Here is a 16,885-nt window from a genome sequence, read left to right on the forward strand (position 1 = left end):
TCGCTGGTCCTCACCTTCTCTGTGTTGACTAAATTACAGTGAAAACTCGATCCAAATTAGAATCAGAAGATTGTTTGGTAAATATGGAATGGAAGCAATAAAAATGAGTTTGAGACTTTAAATGGCTAATGTTTAAAGGCTGATGCACCCTTCCCACCTGAGTCACATACTTCTTAATTCTTCATAAGTTGGATTGTGCTAAAAATAGTCATTTGCCTTTCTCCTGTTTCTTTGCTGACAAATCTCTCTTGATGTGAAACATTCTTTCATTAATGTTAATACTGTCAATCAGTCTCATCTTTGAAAGATATTTTGCTTTTTAGTTTGCTGAACCATTATGCTTATTTTACAAATTTACCCTAAGATGATTTTTTTTTATTGTGGTAAAATATATGTAGCAAAATTTCCCATTTAACCATTTTTAGGTGTACAATTCAGTGGCATTAAGTACATTCGTATTGTTGTGCAACTATCATTACCATCCATCTTCAAAACTTTTTCATCTTCCCTAACTGAAATTCTGCATCCATTAAATAGTAATTCCCCACTTCCCCTTCTCCTCAGCCCCTGGCAACCACCACTTTCAGTCTTTATGACTTTAACTACTCTAGATTCCTCATATAAGTGGGATCATGCAATATTTGTCTTTTAGTGACTGAATTTCACTTAGCACTAACATCAAGGTTCATCCAATGTTGTACCATGTGTCAGAATTTCCTTTTAAAGTTGAATATTCCATTATGTGTATATACCTCATTTTGTTTATCCATTCATACTTCAATGGACACTTGGGTTGCTTCCACCTTCTATCGTGAGTAATGCTGCTATAAGCATGGGTTGTGCAAATACCTTTTCAAGTACCTTTCACTTTTGGATATATACCCAGAAGTGGAATTGCTGGATCATATGGTAATTGTTTAATTTTCTGAGGAATTGACATGATCTTACTTTTCAATTGTGTGGAGTCTGTGTGTTTTTAGCATAGGAGGGAGAGGGTGAGTCTTTTTGTTGTTCTCTTATACTCACTATGACTGTTAAGTGCCATGATAGAAGCATATGGTTTGATAATTCATAAGAGGACCAAATGTTTCAAAGCAGGATCACTGTATGAGGCTTTCATGTGGTAGTATACTGGTATCTTCCTGGGCAATAGCCAATAAATCATCTGGCTTCTCTGTTCCCATTTTAAAAATTATAAAATGAAAATAATGCATGTTTATCTTCTTGATAAAATGGATCAACATAAATACAGAATTTTTGCAAAATCTGGAAGTTTTTCAAAAGTGTTGTCGATAAATATTTAACTATATAATTAAAAAGTCAGAAAATTTATATACTATAAAATTCCTGTTTATATTTTAAAAGAGCTAATTCTACAGTGCTAATGTAGTTTCTGTATGATAGTTCTTGTATTTAAGAAGAATGTGTTTTTTATCAACATAATTACACAGTTAAAGTGAAAGGACATTGTGATAAACTTGGCTAATCTGCTAATCTTAAAATTATATAAACCTTTAGAGCTACAGGTTGAGTCACTTCCATAAACATTAATTATTAAGGGCTTGAGTGAATCAAGAAATGGAATAAATTACAGTTATGCTGAACATAAAATTCAAATGTATTTTTACTAAACTATTATTAAATTATGAAATATTTCAATTATGAGTGTTAAGAATAACTTTTGTGTACTCAACACCCACTTTGAGATAAAACATCACCAAATACAGTTGAATTCCGCGTGCGTGCAGTATAATTAACATATCCAGTATTCTAAAGTTGATGTGTGTAATTTTCATGCATTCATGTGTAGCTAAATGAAAAAATTTTAAACCCCATATAACAAACTGAATCATTTTTAACTGGAACCGAAATTAGAGAGTAAAATAAAAACCAGAGACATCGCACTACTTTTCTTTTTGACATCAAGCGAAATGAAGTTTATCTTTGCTATTCTCTTGCCTACCTTCCTTCCCTGCCAAATGCTACTCAGAATTTCCTTTCAGAGTATTTTACCTAGACCTGTCTTCCCAGTATTAAACCTGTTTACATTTCCCACATCAACATATAGTATCAATGTAATTGTTTTGGGCATTACTCTTAGATGTCTGTTCTGTTAGAAAGATTAAGTTGCATTGGTCTATACGGGGTTGCTGCATTTGTCTTCTTCAGGATTAGCATGGTATTTTGGGGGTCTTATTTACTGGAGACATAGATTAATATAGGAGACAATATATTGCATGACAATCAAGATTTAATTTGAGCTAGACAAGATAAATCAATAGGCTAAAAATCTAACGAGATGAGGTTCTATAGGAAAAATAAGAAATTTCAGACTTTTGTTTAATAAATCCATTAAGTAAGTACAGGAAGGGAAAATCATCATTTAATAACACTATATGTTGAAGATTTGAGGTTTTAGTGACCGTAAAGTGAATCAGTGATATGAGACTTTCAAAATAGCTAAAATGATGTTAGGCTGCATTAAACAAAGAGTATTCAGAACAAGGGAAGTGGTACTGTTTTAGTGATATCACATCTTAACACCCCTTGTAATTAGCTCTAGTGCTATATAATAATAAACTTGGAGCAGAACTACCAGGATAGTGGGAGAAATTTGAACCCGTATCATACGGAAAATGGTGAAGTCAAGTCTCTGGTAATGTTTATTCAGTGCTGTTGATAACAGTTTAAAAGTAAAATAGTTGAGTTATATAGATTAAGGATTAGATTGTTTCAGTGTAAAACAAGTGATAAATTCCATTACAAAAATGCAGCCTTGTACATTTTAAGTCATCTGTCTTTAGCACTAACACAAAACTGAATGGAGGCACAGTGGTTAATGAAAATTCAAGGTAAAGTAGGAGGTTGAATAATATAGCCTGTAAGGTCTTTTCCAACTCTTAGCATCACACAGCTCTATAAGGCTAATTCACACAGATATTAGTTAAGGAGATATTGTTATGTCCCTTAGGATTTTTATAGTTTAATAGACAATAGTGCCATAAACCTAAAAAATATAGTTCTGTTTGTTTGTTTTTTTAAAGAGATGGTCAGGTCAAAAGGACACAGGAACCAACTTGGAAAGTTCCATTGGGAACTTTGGCTCCCCATGGCGAAGGCTGGAAGATAGTATGAGCTACAAATAATGATAATGGATTACAAACCAAAGAATAAAATAGCCATGAGCCCACAATATAAATGACTGAATAAATAAATGGAGAAGGGAAAATCTTCCTTACAGAAGAATTCCAATAAATAAATGTAGAACGAATGAGGGAAATAGAAAGCCACTATTGGAATGCCATAGTAATAACTGCTGCAGGAAAGAATGGCATTCACCAATGAATGGCATTTTTGAACTCATGCCTATTTAGAAATTGCCATTGTATCTCCTGACTTGAAATTAGGAGCAATTATAATGTAACAATTGATTTTGTTCCAAATAATAGTCATTATATTGTTTTTTTTTAAAAGTTGGGTTTTTTTTTGTTTTTTTTTACATTACACTACAAATTTGTGAAACTGGGAACAGCTTCCATATTTAATACAACCATTCACCTAGGCGTTAAGGCCAAAAATTAGGAGTTATTTTAGTTCCCTGCCCCCATCCCATGTTCAGTACATCAATGTCTTCAGAGCTATACTTGCAAAGTATAGCCCACATCTGACTACTTCTCACTTCATTGGCTATTTCATCCTAATCTGAGCTACCTCTTGCCTGCAGTAGCTTCCCAACTATTCTTCCTGCTTCTGATTCCCTTACAGTTTATTTTCAACATTAGCCCTAACCTTTAAAAAAAACATTAGCTCCTCCAATCTGTGTAAAACTCTCCAACGGCTTTGTCAAGCTTAATATAAAATTTGCTCATTACCTTGGTCTCTAAAACCCGGTACAATCTGACCCTTATCTACTACTTCTTTGGCCTCATTTGCTACCATTCTCATCCTCCTGATTACTCCTTTCGAGCCCCAGTGGCTATCTTATTTGTCCTCAAACACACCACCCTCATTCCTGCCTTAATATTTGTCATTACCTATACTGGGAGGCCTCTTTCTCCAGATCTTTGTACTGCTTACTTCTTCACATCAGTGAGGTCTGTGTCCATCAGTAACATCACCTGAGTTAACACATTGTTTGTGGGAAACGAGTAAACTCGTCATATCGCCTCTAGTTGGAACCGGCAAAAATTTTGCAAAGTAAATAAATAGAGACCTCTTTTTAAACTAAAACACTGAAAGTTTCATAGAAAAACATCAAATAGATTGAAAGATATGAATATTTTACGGAAAGTCTAATTTTGGCGAGAAAATGTCAAAAAAGCCCTGCGTTAACGACGCGATTTGGCGGGAAAATGCCCGCTTACAAATTAAGATCTATAGGGAAGTCCTTTCTAAGGCAGGCTCCCCTCCCTTTCACCTGCTTAATTTTTTCCTTCCATTTATCAACACTATGTATTTATTTACTCTTTTATTATCTACTCTTCAACTTGAATTAAGCGCATAAGGAAACAGACTTGGTTTATCTTTTTATAAACTATCTACAATACCTAAAACAATACCTACAACAAAGTGGACTCTCAAAAATCTATTGAATAAATATTTTTGAAACACTGAAGGGCCATAGTGGGGAAACAGCAGAAGGCCTGAATTAGAGCTAGATTTCTATCTCTGAAGCCTGCAAAAAAATGTAAGCCTTTTGAGATAAACTTTAAAATGAAGAAAAACAAAGGAATATTTTTAACTACTTCAATTTTACAAATTCAGTTGCTTAAAAAAAACCCTTGAAAAATAAAAGTATAATGTTGATGACTGAATTTGGAGAGATCTTGCAATAATATTAAACCAAAGAGAAAAAATTTTATTGAAGTACAGATTACTGGTTATTTAAAAATACAAGGGAAAAAAACATACAAAGGCGTTATCATACAACTCATTTCTAATGTTGATACTTCTGAAATACAAAACAATGATCATTACCCCCCAAAAGTCAGTTTATTGAAACAAGTTGATTTTTAAGTTGGTCTGTAACTCTTTTCACTGAATTTTCTTTACAAATGTTACTAGGTTTTTCAGTTTTATCCCATATCAGAACTTTTTGTTTTTTGGACATACTTCTCAAAATAATATATAAGCTATTTCTTGTAATTAATGTTAGCAACTACAAGAAGCTTCTCTAAGTCACAAGAATTCAGTATGGTTGCTGCTTTGGAAATAATTATATTGGGTTATCTACACTAAGACTCGTGTAACGGAAGGCAAAATATGGGGATTAAGAGCAGGAGGACTAAGAAAAGACCAAGTTCTCTTTTACTCCAGAAATGCTAAAAAAGACTCCATTATTTACTCTAGTACTACCGCTAGAGAAGCAGTTTCTGCCAGACCACAGGTTGGCTATGTAGTTATCTATTTTGTATCTCCTTTTCTAAAGAATGGCAGACTTGAACAATTAGATTGCTCAATCAAATAAGCAGACTTTTAAATTACTTTAACTGTGTAAAATAAATTATTTTAACTGGTTTAGCAGGCCTGTGTCTGCAAAAGCAGCAAAACCCACTTTATTCCAAAATCAGAAGGCTGACTCACAGCCTATTTGTGAGATGCCTGGCTGTTACCAATCAGTCATAAAAGTGGGCCTCCAAGAGCTCAGTAAGTTAATGACTTCATCTATCAACACACAATGTTGAGCTAGCAAAACAAAAAAAGTACACTCGTAAGGTAGGGATTGGCTTGTATAAAACAAGAGAGTATGTATATATACATACTCTTATATAACACGAGAGGAATACATATGGCATTAAAAACAGTCTACTATAAACTTGTAAAGAGATGATTCTGGCTTACATGTAAGTCAACTTGAACTGACCATGACTGAATGATTGGAAGTTTTTTTTCTCCTATCATAATGCCCATTCAGTATAAGCTAAGCTGGTCTGTTTCTTAGAAATCTCTCATTTCCTTGGATTTATCTAGTACACCCTCACTTTATAGCCATTTAACTTATAAGCTGGGCCTGCCCAGCCTGCCTATTAAGCCTCTCTTCAGAAATATACCAGATGCATTAAACAGAGGCATCATCTAGTAAAAATTTGCACTTCAAAACAGCAGATGAAGAACCAGCAATTGGCTCTCCAATGTAAATACCCCTCATTTCACACTATGATAGAAGCAGTGCAATTTACTAACCACATCTTTCTTATAGGCAACTCAGTAGTTGTAAACATTTTTCTTCAGTTTCAAAAATTTTCAATACTTATTAATTCCAAAGATCCGAACACCATGTAGCTGTGGCATTTTGGGAATTAGCACACTCAGGAGAGAAGCTGTGTTTAAGATGAAGTGAGTTGGGTCATACTTCGTATAGAAACTTGCCAGAAAATATCTGTAGAAATAAAAGTTGAAAATATATGTAACATCTAAAAATAAAATTATGTAGAATTTTTAAAAAATTTAAAAGTAGAAAAAGGCCACTGAAACATAAATACCTAAAAGAAGAATCATTTTTGAGCACAAAAACCAGAGGAAACATTTTAGTTTGTATACGTAAGTTAATTTTATTTGGGATTTAAATATTTGTTTAATGGAGGAATATATGCACATTTTGGATTTCTGTAATTATATTAAATGCATTTAATAGAATACATTTGCTACTTAGCATCCTTTAAAGCAGGCTTCCAAACTAGGGTTCATACGCTCCCTGAAATTTCAGGTGAAGTTTTGTATTTATGTGTCTGTTTCTGAAGAGAAGATCCAGATCCAAAAGATCCATCATATTCTCAAAGGGTTTTGTGATCCACCAAAAGGTTAAGAACCACTGCTGTAAAGTTCTGGAACATGGGGTGTTAGTGCATTGATACAGTTAGTATCTTTGAAAGAAAACAAATATTTGATTGCCTTTTTGATGGTTTCATTTCCATACTGTAGGTGAACAAGTCTATAACCAGTTTAACTGGAAACTTGAAAGACACTGTTGTAAAACTCCAGCTGTTTTGCTATAACTGAGTGTACATACATATTCAAAGATACCCAACATCTGAGAATTTGTTTTAATAAGCCTAAGCCACCTACAAGACCATTAATCATCGAGTCATAATGTCTCCTTTTATTCAAGAGTACATCAGAGTGTAGACACATCACCTGGTTACTAATAGAATACCCTAGTATAGATAGGATGTAAAGAATAAAACACCATACTTTACTTTATCATAACTTAGAAGTCAGTTTGCATATGGGTGTTTGTCTACTTAGTACTTTGAGTACACAGGAAAGTATTCTTACAGCTATTTTGCTAAATACTGTCATTAGTTTCTCATAAGGGAAGATAAGTGGTTAGATATGGTTAGAAAAGAAAAGCTATTTTCAAGTACGACTAAAAACATCACTGAGAGCTGTATTCATCATTTTCGGAACCATCTAAATTGAAAAATTCTATCTTTCACCTTCACAATCTAGTCAGAAAATTCTTTCTTGAGAATGATCCATATTCCTCAATCTTTACTTTAAACCGTTTCTTCCTGCTTTCATATACTTGAAGACTTTTTATACTATTTACTGAACAAAATAGGATACTACTTCCATTTAGTAAGCTCATTTGATTTCCCATCATCATTATGGGTTTAATCTATAATCTGGTATGTTGGAAATAATAAATCATCTTGGAATGGCTTCTCCTTATCATACTGTAGCATATGTGCCCTTTATGTCTTTTAATGACAACTAATTGTAAGTGTAGATTATATGAAAATTACTTGACTCTTAAGAAAACCTAGATAACTCTCCAAGGAAATGCAGAACCTCATGGGAATCAGTGTGGTAGTGTTTTGTTTGCCAAAGGATATACTGGAAAGAGACCTGTATTAGAAGCTAGAAATTTAGGGTTTAATTTGGGCTTTTGACTCCAACTATCTGCAAGACGTGGAGCAAGGGAGTACATTTGAGACTGTTTATCTGAAAATCTGGGATAACTGCACGTCACCTATCTGACAAATGATGATCAAATAAAATGTGAAAGCACTCTGAAAAGTATCAATGCTTTATATATGGCTTTAATGCTGTTTCTTCAGTTATATAAGAAATTTAATCACAGAACATTTAAAATCATATCTAAGTCAAATATGTTTTAAGAAATATGGATATTGTACACAGGTACATCTCAATTGACCTTTTTTGTGATAACTCTTAATGAAAATTCAGTATATGTCAGGGTCTTTTTACAGGGTCTTTTTACTCTTTATTATAATGCAGTCCTCAATATTTTATAGATAAGGAAACTTAGGCTTTCAAGAAAATGACCAAAAGTCACAAAACTAGAAAGCAGTACTGTTGAATTTAGAGTCCAAATTTAGAATCCAAAATTTGAATCCAAATTTAGAGCTGTTTGAATAACCATTATTCTTGTTATTTCATTTATCAGTTAGACCACAAAAATCATTTTTCTTTTGACATCAATCCTTTATGGGGCTAAAACAATAACACAATTTTAAAATTTCCTCAAAGTTCTATAAATATACAGAAAAAAATAACCTACCACTTTATGATCAGTATATTCTTTTCATTTAAAAATGCCTTCCCTTATTTGAACATCTATCCAAAACCTACTCTTCTTTAAGTCCCAGTTTAAGGAATTCTAACGCCTCCAAGAAGTCTTTCCAGCTACTCCAGACTGCACTGATTCTACTGTGGATATATTATGCATAAGCTATACATAATAGAGAGTGTTTGATTAAGATATACGTGAAACATCTATTACCTGTTAGCAACTGTACTGAGTGCAGAATTCAAAGCTCTTACAAATTTTTTGCAGAAATAAAACACTTATAATAACAGAAACAATACAAAGTGGCATAAATAAGGGATATATAGTAACTACTATGGGAGTTCAAAGCAGAGCATTATCATTGAAGGCTGGGTGCTCAGGAAAATACCTCATTGAGGAAGTACAATTTAAATACTGAAAGAAGAGTCAGACATAAATTAAGAAAGGAGAAGGCATTTCAGGTGGGGATAAGTGATTTGAACAAAGACATAAGAATAGGACTACCCCTGAAGTATTCAAGAAATGCTGCTTAGGAGAGCTTGACAAGGTAGGAGTTGGGTAGGGGTAAAATATGAACATCAAGAAAAATGGAGGTAGGAACCATTTTGTGCAGAGCCCTGAAAATCAGGTAATAGGAAGAAATTAGATACCAGATACAAGGTTAGACGCTTTACAGATAAATGTTATCTAATTTATTTCTTATAGCATTAGACAGAGTTAGGTGCTACTGGCCAAAATTTCATTCATGAGCAAACCAACCTGGCTGAGTGATAGAGGATTCAACCCAGGTCTGTCCTATAATGAAACCCTAACCTCTGTTTTCTCTAAACCATACTGTCTCCCAGAGTTTGATTATCCAAATGGGGCAAGTGGTCAATGAAATTTGTCTGATACCCTCCAAATCCTTCTTTAGGGAGATTAATCTGATAGTGGAATATAAATAAGATTATGTGTTTATTTTTCTTGTAAGCAAGTTAGACATGAACTAAAATATATTTGACCTGTATACCCTGGAATGTCTAGGCATACTAATGAGCATGTAATGTTGTTTTCATACGTTATTGACCAAAGTGAAAACTAGTTTATTACCAGCTTGTTAAAGATTTTACCTGCATTTTATACTCTGAGGTAGGTATTTATTGATAGAGGCTCTCAACAAAATATTCTGTTTCTAATTCAAATTCAATCTAATAAAAGGATAGCTTCCTCTAATCCAATCCTCATACCTAAAAATTTCCACCACTTACAGAATTATTGGAGAAATTGTGAAAAACTTCCGTGAAGATGTAAACTGTACTCCATAGTCCAGTTGTTCCCAATGAGTTAGGAGCCTTGCTCTACCTTGGTCAGGAGTTTCAAAAGGTGTTCCTTTTACTGCATGTAAAAATACATACATCCCCTGGAAAACAAGCAAGAAGGTATATAATCAATATCAAATACAAAATTGGTATTTGTCAGTAAGCAAAAGATAGTTCCAGACTCTTCGTGACAGAGTATGATTTAACTTAACAGCTCAAGTTTTAAGCTTTCATGCAGAAAAGCAATCATTGCTTTCATTTCTTTCAAAGCTTTCATTGTGAAAGGCTGTGGCCAGTTTCTTCATAGTAAAATAAAATTTCCAGGGACATATAAATATTACTTGGTGAAAATCAGTAAAAGGTCAACCAAAAGTAACCTGCGTTCATCTCTTATTAAATTGAAAATAAATAAAAAGTAACATCAGGGTAGCTTTACATCATTACACTTAAACTCTCTAACAACTTTCCAATTAGGAAATAGGGTTACCTTTTCCCCAATGTGTAGGAAAGTTTAGAGTGTCATATTAATAAATCTGATGATACCTAAAAATGATAAAAACATATGAATTGGTAAATGATAAACAATCTCTGTATCAGGGGAAAATATTTTGAAAATATTTAATATTAAGACTGGCTTTGTTCCAAGAGTTCTCTTCCAAAGCAACAAAGATGGTTTGATGTAATAGGTATAACGTTCAACTCAGTTTGCTTTTAAATTTACAAGTGTGCTGCAAAGTGTTTCTTTTGAAGTTAGTTTTTAAAAATCAAAGAAATATCACTAAAAGCTAATCTGTCCAGTGATATGTCTAAACATCTCATTTTGTGGTTAATGAGGAAAAAAGCAATGTATACTAGATTTGGTTTCCTTGAAATTATGATACCCATTTAAATTGATACCGTGTTTCCCCGAAAATAAGACCTAACTAGCATGATTTTCCAGGATGACATCACCTGAACATAAGCCCTAATGTGTCTGTTGGAGCAAAACTTAGTATAAGACTCTGTCTTATTTTTGGGGAAACACGTTAGGCAGTGCTTCATTGCAAGATCACTGTCTGAGGAAATAGTAACAAAATAAAGCCTAAATATTATCATGAAACAGAAGTCACAATGCCATATCATTTCTTTTTCTTTCAATAAATATATCAAAAAAATAGAAAAATTAGTGATATGAAATTTCAAAAGATGTTTCTTTGCAATAACACCTAAGCTGTAGAGGAATGGACTCATGTTCAATTGGAATTTAACTCAACAAACATTTAATAAGTGGTTCAAACGTACAGAACACATGGCATGTATGCATATACGAAACTGAACATGATACACAGCCTTTAAAAAGTTCAATCTTCTAAGAGGTGATAAGGAGGAAAAAAGATGTATAAACAACTAGAATGTAGGGCAGAATTTGCCATCAAAAGTACAGTGCACTTAGAAAAAGGTTCCTTGTTGCTGAGGCAAAAACCTTGATAATACCTTGTCATTTATATCATTCTTGAAGGTTCAGCTCAAATGACAACTTAGTGAAGCCTTTCTTATTAGTAATAACGTCCTTCCTACATGGTTGTATAGAATTTTATTGAAAATACTTTTATTATAGCACAATATATTGTGTTGGAGTCGTTTACATGTTTGTTTTCCCATTAACCTGAATACCTCAGAAACAAGGGCTGGTATACAATATTAGATATTAAGCCAAGGTGACATTTAGCTGAGAAATGTCTATCCTGTAAGCACCAGGAAACCATTTTCACGTGGGCTTTAAAGCACACCAATAAATAGAAATTGTATGCTTTCCAAGTCTCAGGAGTACGTGACTCAAAAAAGTTAAGAATCTCTACTCCAGACCATGTATGTGTTAGAATTATCAAAGACAAGAATAATCCTATCATTATTTGCTTCAAACCACATAAATTCACCAGTATTTGAATATTTTATGTATCCTTTCCAATGAAAAATAATAAAATTTCTTCTGACCATATCTTCTACTCCATTATTTTTATTTTTAATAGTTTTCTGTAAAATTTTAGTGACAGATGATTTATACCCACATCAAAAGAATTAGGAAAAATGTATGAAGCTCACGGTTACTCCTTAACAAATATTTATTAACTCAATATGAAGAGACTTCTCATTCATTTGAAAAGCTAGGCAAAAAATTTGGCAAAGTATAAATACCTCTGAGTAAACTGTAGTACTGAATAAAAACCATCACTAGGTTTCTACATATGGTTCAGAAAGGCAAAGACAGTACTTTTTCTAACTAGGGATAACAATTATATCTATTTTCCCATATTTAAGAGCATTCAGCATGTATTTCACATTTTTAATTGGCTTAATGTAGGCTATCTTCAAAACAAACTTAAATTTGGAGTCATATAATTACTTCTTTTGAAGCATTCTGGTTAATATATTATAGTTGCCAGAATTATATTATAGTTGCCTTGTAATTTTTGCTACAGCTACAGCTGGTTGGTTAGGTTGTTAGTGTGGTGAATTAGTAAGTCAGAAGTTTGCTTCCCTACATGCTGTCAATTACCTATCCTTTGTCCGTTGTCATATATGGTGCTTCAATCTCAGTCAACCAAATTGAAAACATGAGGGGCGGAGATGGCTTCTGAAGTATATTTACTATATGTGCCACTGGAGAAGGAAAAATTACATGACAATACAGACTAATTTATTCAGAAAACATTTAAATAGGTCTTTGGAGATACAGAAATTAAAAATACAGAGATAAACTACTAATTATAAAACTATCATAAATACATGATAAAAGAATGCAACATGTTAATATTTGAGTACAGTTTTCTCGGACAAGTAAGAATCAATCAGGCAGAGCAGGAAGAAGAGAGGGATATTAAAATAGTGGAAGAAGAGCCTAGGCTAAAGCAAAAAAGGTGAGAGCAAGGCGATTTTCATTATTGTTAGAGCATAACTTGTGTTTGGAGATGGGCTGAGATAAGGTTGAATCCTTTTCTTGCCTCTGCAGAGTTATCAACTGGTCTTGCATCCCACACAAGGAACTTGGCATTTTACTATGAATGTAACAGGGAATCATTGAACTTAAGGAGTATGTCTTCAGCAGACATGCATTTTAAAACTCTCTCTCTACCAGCATGGGATGGAGGAGAGTAGAGTAGAAGAACATCAAGGAGACCATTTTTTATCTATTGTAATCCACCTGAGAAAAATAAGTGTATGAAATACAGCAATGATGGTGGAGATCAAGTTGAGAGACTGTAAAGCAGTAGAACAGGCAGGGCTTTGACTAAGTGGATATAGAACATAAAGGAAAAGGAGTTACCTAAGACTAGGGTGACCATATATGCTAGTTTGCATGGACGGTTCTGATTTGCACCTATTCTCTTGGAGTACTTATTACTAGAGCTCCCTTTTACTCTCAACACAGTCTGTTTGGATGATTCATTATATTAATCACTTTTCCTTTGACATTCAGCTATCTGGCCTGGCTTACAGAACAGACAGTTGTGCCTTTGGAATGGGTTAGGAACAAAGAGGCATAGATTGTAGGTATAAGGAATAGATCAGGAATGAGTTCAATTTATACCTGTTTGGTTTAAGGTGCGCCAGGTGATCTGGCAATAATAAGGGCATCATCATTTTACAGGTAGAAACTGGAAATATGGAAAGATAAAGTAACTTAGAATATATAGCATAAAAAAATGTGAAGAAAAGAACCTCAGAAAAAGAGAAAGAAGACAGTGAAAGAGGAAATAGGAAAGGAAAGATAAGAAATATGTCTAGGAAAAAGCAATCCTATGAAAACCAAAGGAAAAGAATTCCAATAAAAGAGATATGATTCATGTAAAATATTTCAGAGAAGTCACTATTTAAAAACAGTGTTTGCCCTACCAACGTCTATCACTGAAAATGGACGAAATGCACATTCTCTTATTTCTACCACCACCATCATCCTTGTCATCCTCCAGTCAACTTCAAATACTCTCCAGAAGACATAACATTAATTCAAAAAATCTATTTTCCTACATTTTTCTGTCTTAATTTTAAGTTCTTAATTTTTTTGATATCTCTAAACAAATATATAGTTAATTTGGATTCAACTGAAAGCCAATTAACTGGATTTCTCCCCATTCTACTTTAATAGGCTCTTAAAGAAAAATCACTATTAGATTTCTTTTTTAAAACAGGCAATTTCCGAAGCTACATGATATGGTTAGTAGAGGTAGTCGAACCTCTGGTACTTATGTAGAGCTACCATACAATACAGACGAGTGATAGTCAACATGAAGAACCTAAGGCACCATAAGAATCATGTAAGATATGATTAAGCTCAAAATTTCTACAGTGAAGCAGGAAAGTATACTTATACAATTTAGAAAGACTTAACAAGGATTGAAACCAAAGATGTTCATTAGACTCCAGTTAACCAAAAAACATAATTCTTCTTCTGAAGCATTCTGGTTAATATATTATAGTAGCCTAAATTATAGTGACTTGTAATTTTTGCAAATAGGTAAAATGGCCTATTATTTTTTAGATTCTATAAAACCAATAAAAGAAAAAGTCATAGAAAAATGGCCCAATGTTTAAATATAGTGATAGAAAAATATAATCCTATTCCAGATTAAAATTCTTCAAAATTGTCATATATACTAAAGATCACTGAACTGTACACCTTATTTATTTTTACATTTTTATTAAATTTATTAGGGTGACATTGTTTACTGAAATTATGTAAGTTTAAAGTATAAATGGGTGAATTTTGTATGTGAATTATATCTCATAAAACAAAAAAACTAAGTCGTGTTTTTCTTCTTTATGAAAACTTCAAAAAAGTGTTTAAATATACTTAACACAAAATGTACCATATTAACCATTTTTAAGTGTACAGTTGACTGATATAAAGTACATTCACACTGTTATGCAACCATCACCACCATCCATCTCCAGAACTCTTTGTATCTTGCAAAATCAAAACTGTACCCATTAAACAATAACTCCCCATTCTTTCCTCCCCTAGTCCTTAATGACCTTTAAAACTCAAGCTTTCAAATGTTTAGTATAAGGTGAAATTCTTACCAGATTATGTATAACATTTGTTAAGGTCCAAGCAACAGGAACACTGAAGAAGGGAATACTGAGTAAGACAATATGAAGTAAGCCAACTCCCAATGCATATGTCAGCCACATACCCCGGCTGTTCATTACACGGGTATTTGGATTCACCTCACTGTGGGCAACGCCAACATTCATGTTTGCTCTGTAGGAAAGCAATGAAATGAATCAACACTGACATAACTGGAAACCTAAATACTCCTAATTCTGACATGACAGAATAAGTGTGTAAACTAACAAACACCCCTCCCTTCCCCCCACACACCCCCCAGACAATTTGCTACTTGCAGATGATGACAAAGGCAGTACAGAATTCTTGACATCTGACTTTATGGTAAGACAAACAAGACTTATTTGTAAGGTTTTGGGTTACAAAATATACAGTTAAAAACCCTTTCTTAAAGCTTGTCTTCCAGCACGTTGATTTTATTCAATGAAGTAATGGACAGGAAAACTCAAAGAAAAAACCCCTACATTTTCTTATAAGAGCAAAGTGAAAACTCAGGCTAAATTCGCCAACAAAATAAATACAAAGAAAGCAAAGCTGACCCAGCCAGTCTGTTGTATTTCAACTTTTATACCTAATGCAATGTTGTATCCATAAAGAGTGGTCACTGTTTAAATCATTCCTTTTTGAATACTGAAAACCTGGGAGGAACAGTGGTGGAAAATTTTACCTGGCCAAGGGATAAGGTTTGTTTCTCAGTCTCGTGATATAATTAGGTTAAAACAATGAGTCTTCTGCATATTTTAACTCTAGTCAATTCCCCTAAAACTTTAGTTTTTTTTCATTTCTTTTAAAAATTGTTCCCTTTTCCTTTTGTATTCAAGATGAACAGCAAAGGAAGAAACGATAACAGTTCCCAGTTGTTTTAATGATGACGTTTGCTTTGGTATAATTATCTCTTAAAATAAAACTGTCCTGAATAATACCTATCATCTCGGTAAAAATCGAAAAGTGAGATTGGAGTGAAGAGGGTCAGATTATATTTGGAACAGCTCTCATTTAAAAAAAATATAAAACTATTACAGAGTTGGGACTGAGAAAGGAATTTCTCATAAGCCAATTCCTCAAGTGTTTCTGTAGTACTCCCCTTCTCCCTCCAAAAACCTATGGAACACATCAAGGGTTGACCAAGGCTTATGGTGACGAAAGCTGGTTACACCAAAACGAAGCAAAAGTCTCAAATTTACATGTGTAAATATTTTTTTCTAATCTGAACACCCACATATTATTTTTAGCATATAATGTGTATCATACATTTTTATATGCTAAGTTAAGTTACAGTCAGGACATACCACCACTCTAGACACTTCCCACTTTCCATAGGATGGGAAAAATATGCTCGAAAGAGGCTTAAAATTTACATCTGAGCCAGAAGGCAAAGCTGGTATGCTACTGACCCTACCGCTGTTCAGAAAACCTTTCCAGAGAATCTCCGGAGACACTGGCAAACAATGACTTCAAGCAGAGAAGAGCCTCTCGCCTATGACCCCGCGGGAGACTTGAGGGTGGCGACTCGCAGCGACCCACCAGATAGCCGGAGCTCCCGGACAGTGGAAGCTCAGCAGAAGCCGTTGCCTCTACGGCCGCAGCGCCTCCCCCACCCTTCCCTTCCTTCTCGGAGCTACATATCCTATCGGGGCACAACAAACATTTGGGGCGCAAGTCTCGGGGGCCACTTGGCTGGCACCACCGGACAGGGAGCCAGAGCTCACTTTTCCTACTTTGGCCGACCCAAGCCAACCAGCAGCTTCCTACTGCTGCAAGCAGCGGCACAACCCCTGGGACCTTTTGTGCCCACTCACCTGCCGCCACACTCCCGGCGGCCGGCTCACAGGAGGACCCACTCCGCAGCGACTGCGTCTCTTCAAGGCCGAATGCCCGCGATCAGCCCCAGCGCAGGGCGGCGCAGCTTGCGGAAGCTTTCAGAGTCGAATACGCTGCCAGCGGATT

The 16,885-nt window shown here is 34.3% G+C and overlaps 1 protein-coding gene across 1 annotated transcript; it reads right to left on the reverse strand.

The window, feature by feature from the left end:
• Positions 1-4,837: 4,837 nt before the first annotated feature.
• On the reverse strand, positions 4,838-16,873 carry ORMDL1 (ORMDL sphingolipid biosynthesis regulator 1). The gene is made up of 4 exons (XM_019740763.3): positions 16,738-16,873; positions 14,893-15,073; positions 9,781-9,932; positions 4,838-6,379 (listed from the first exon to the last, which is right to left on the reverse strand). The coding sequence occupies exons 2-4, from the start codon at positions 15,064-15,066 to the stop codon at positions 6,244-6,246; spliced, it is 462 nt and encodes a 153-aa protein (XP_019596322.1). The 5' UTR covers positions 15,067-15,073; positions 16,738-16,873; the 3' UTR covers positions 4,838-6,243.
• Between the last annotated feature and the right edge of the window lie 12 nt (positions 16,874-16,885).

Source organism: Rhinolophus sinicus, chromosome 17 (genome assembly GCF_057876585.1).
Source record: "Rhinolophus sinicus isolate RSI-liver-muscle chromosome 17, RSI-T2T, whole genome shotgun sequence".
Classification (NCBI taxonomy): Eukaryota; Metazoa; Chordata; class Mammalia; order Chiroptera; family Rhinolophidae; genus Rhinolophus; species Rhinolophus sinicus.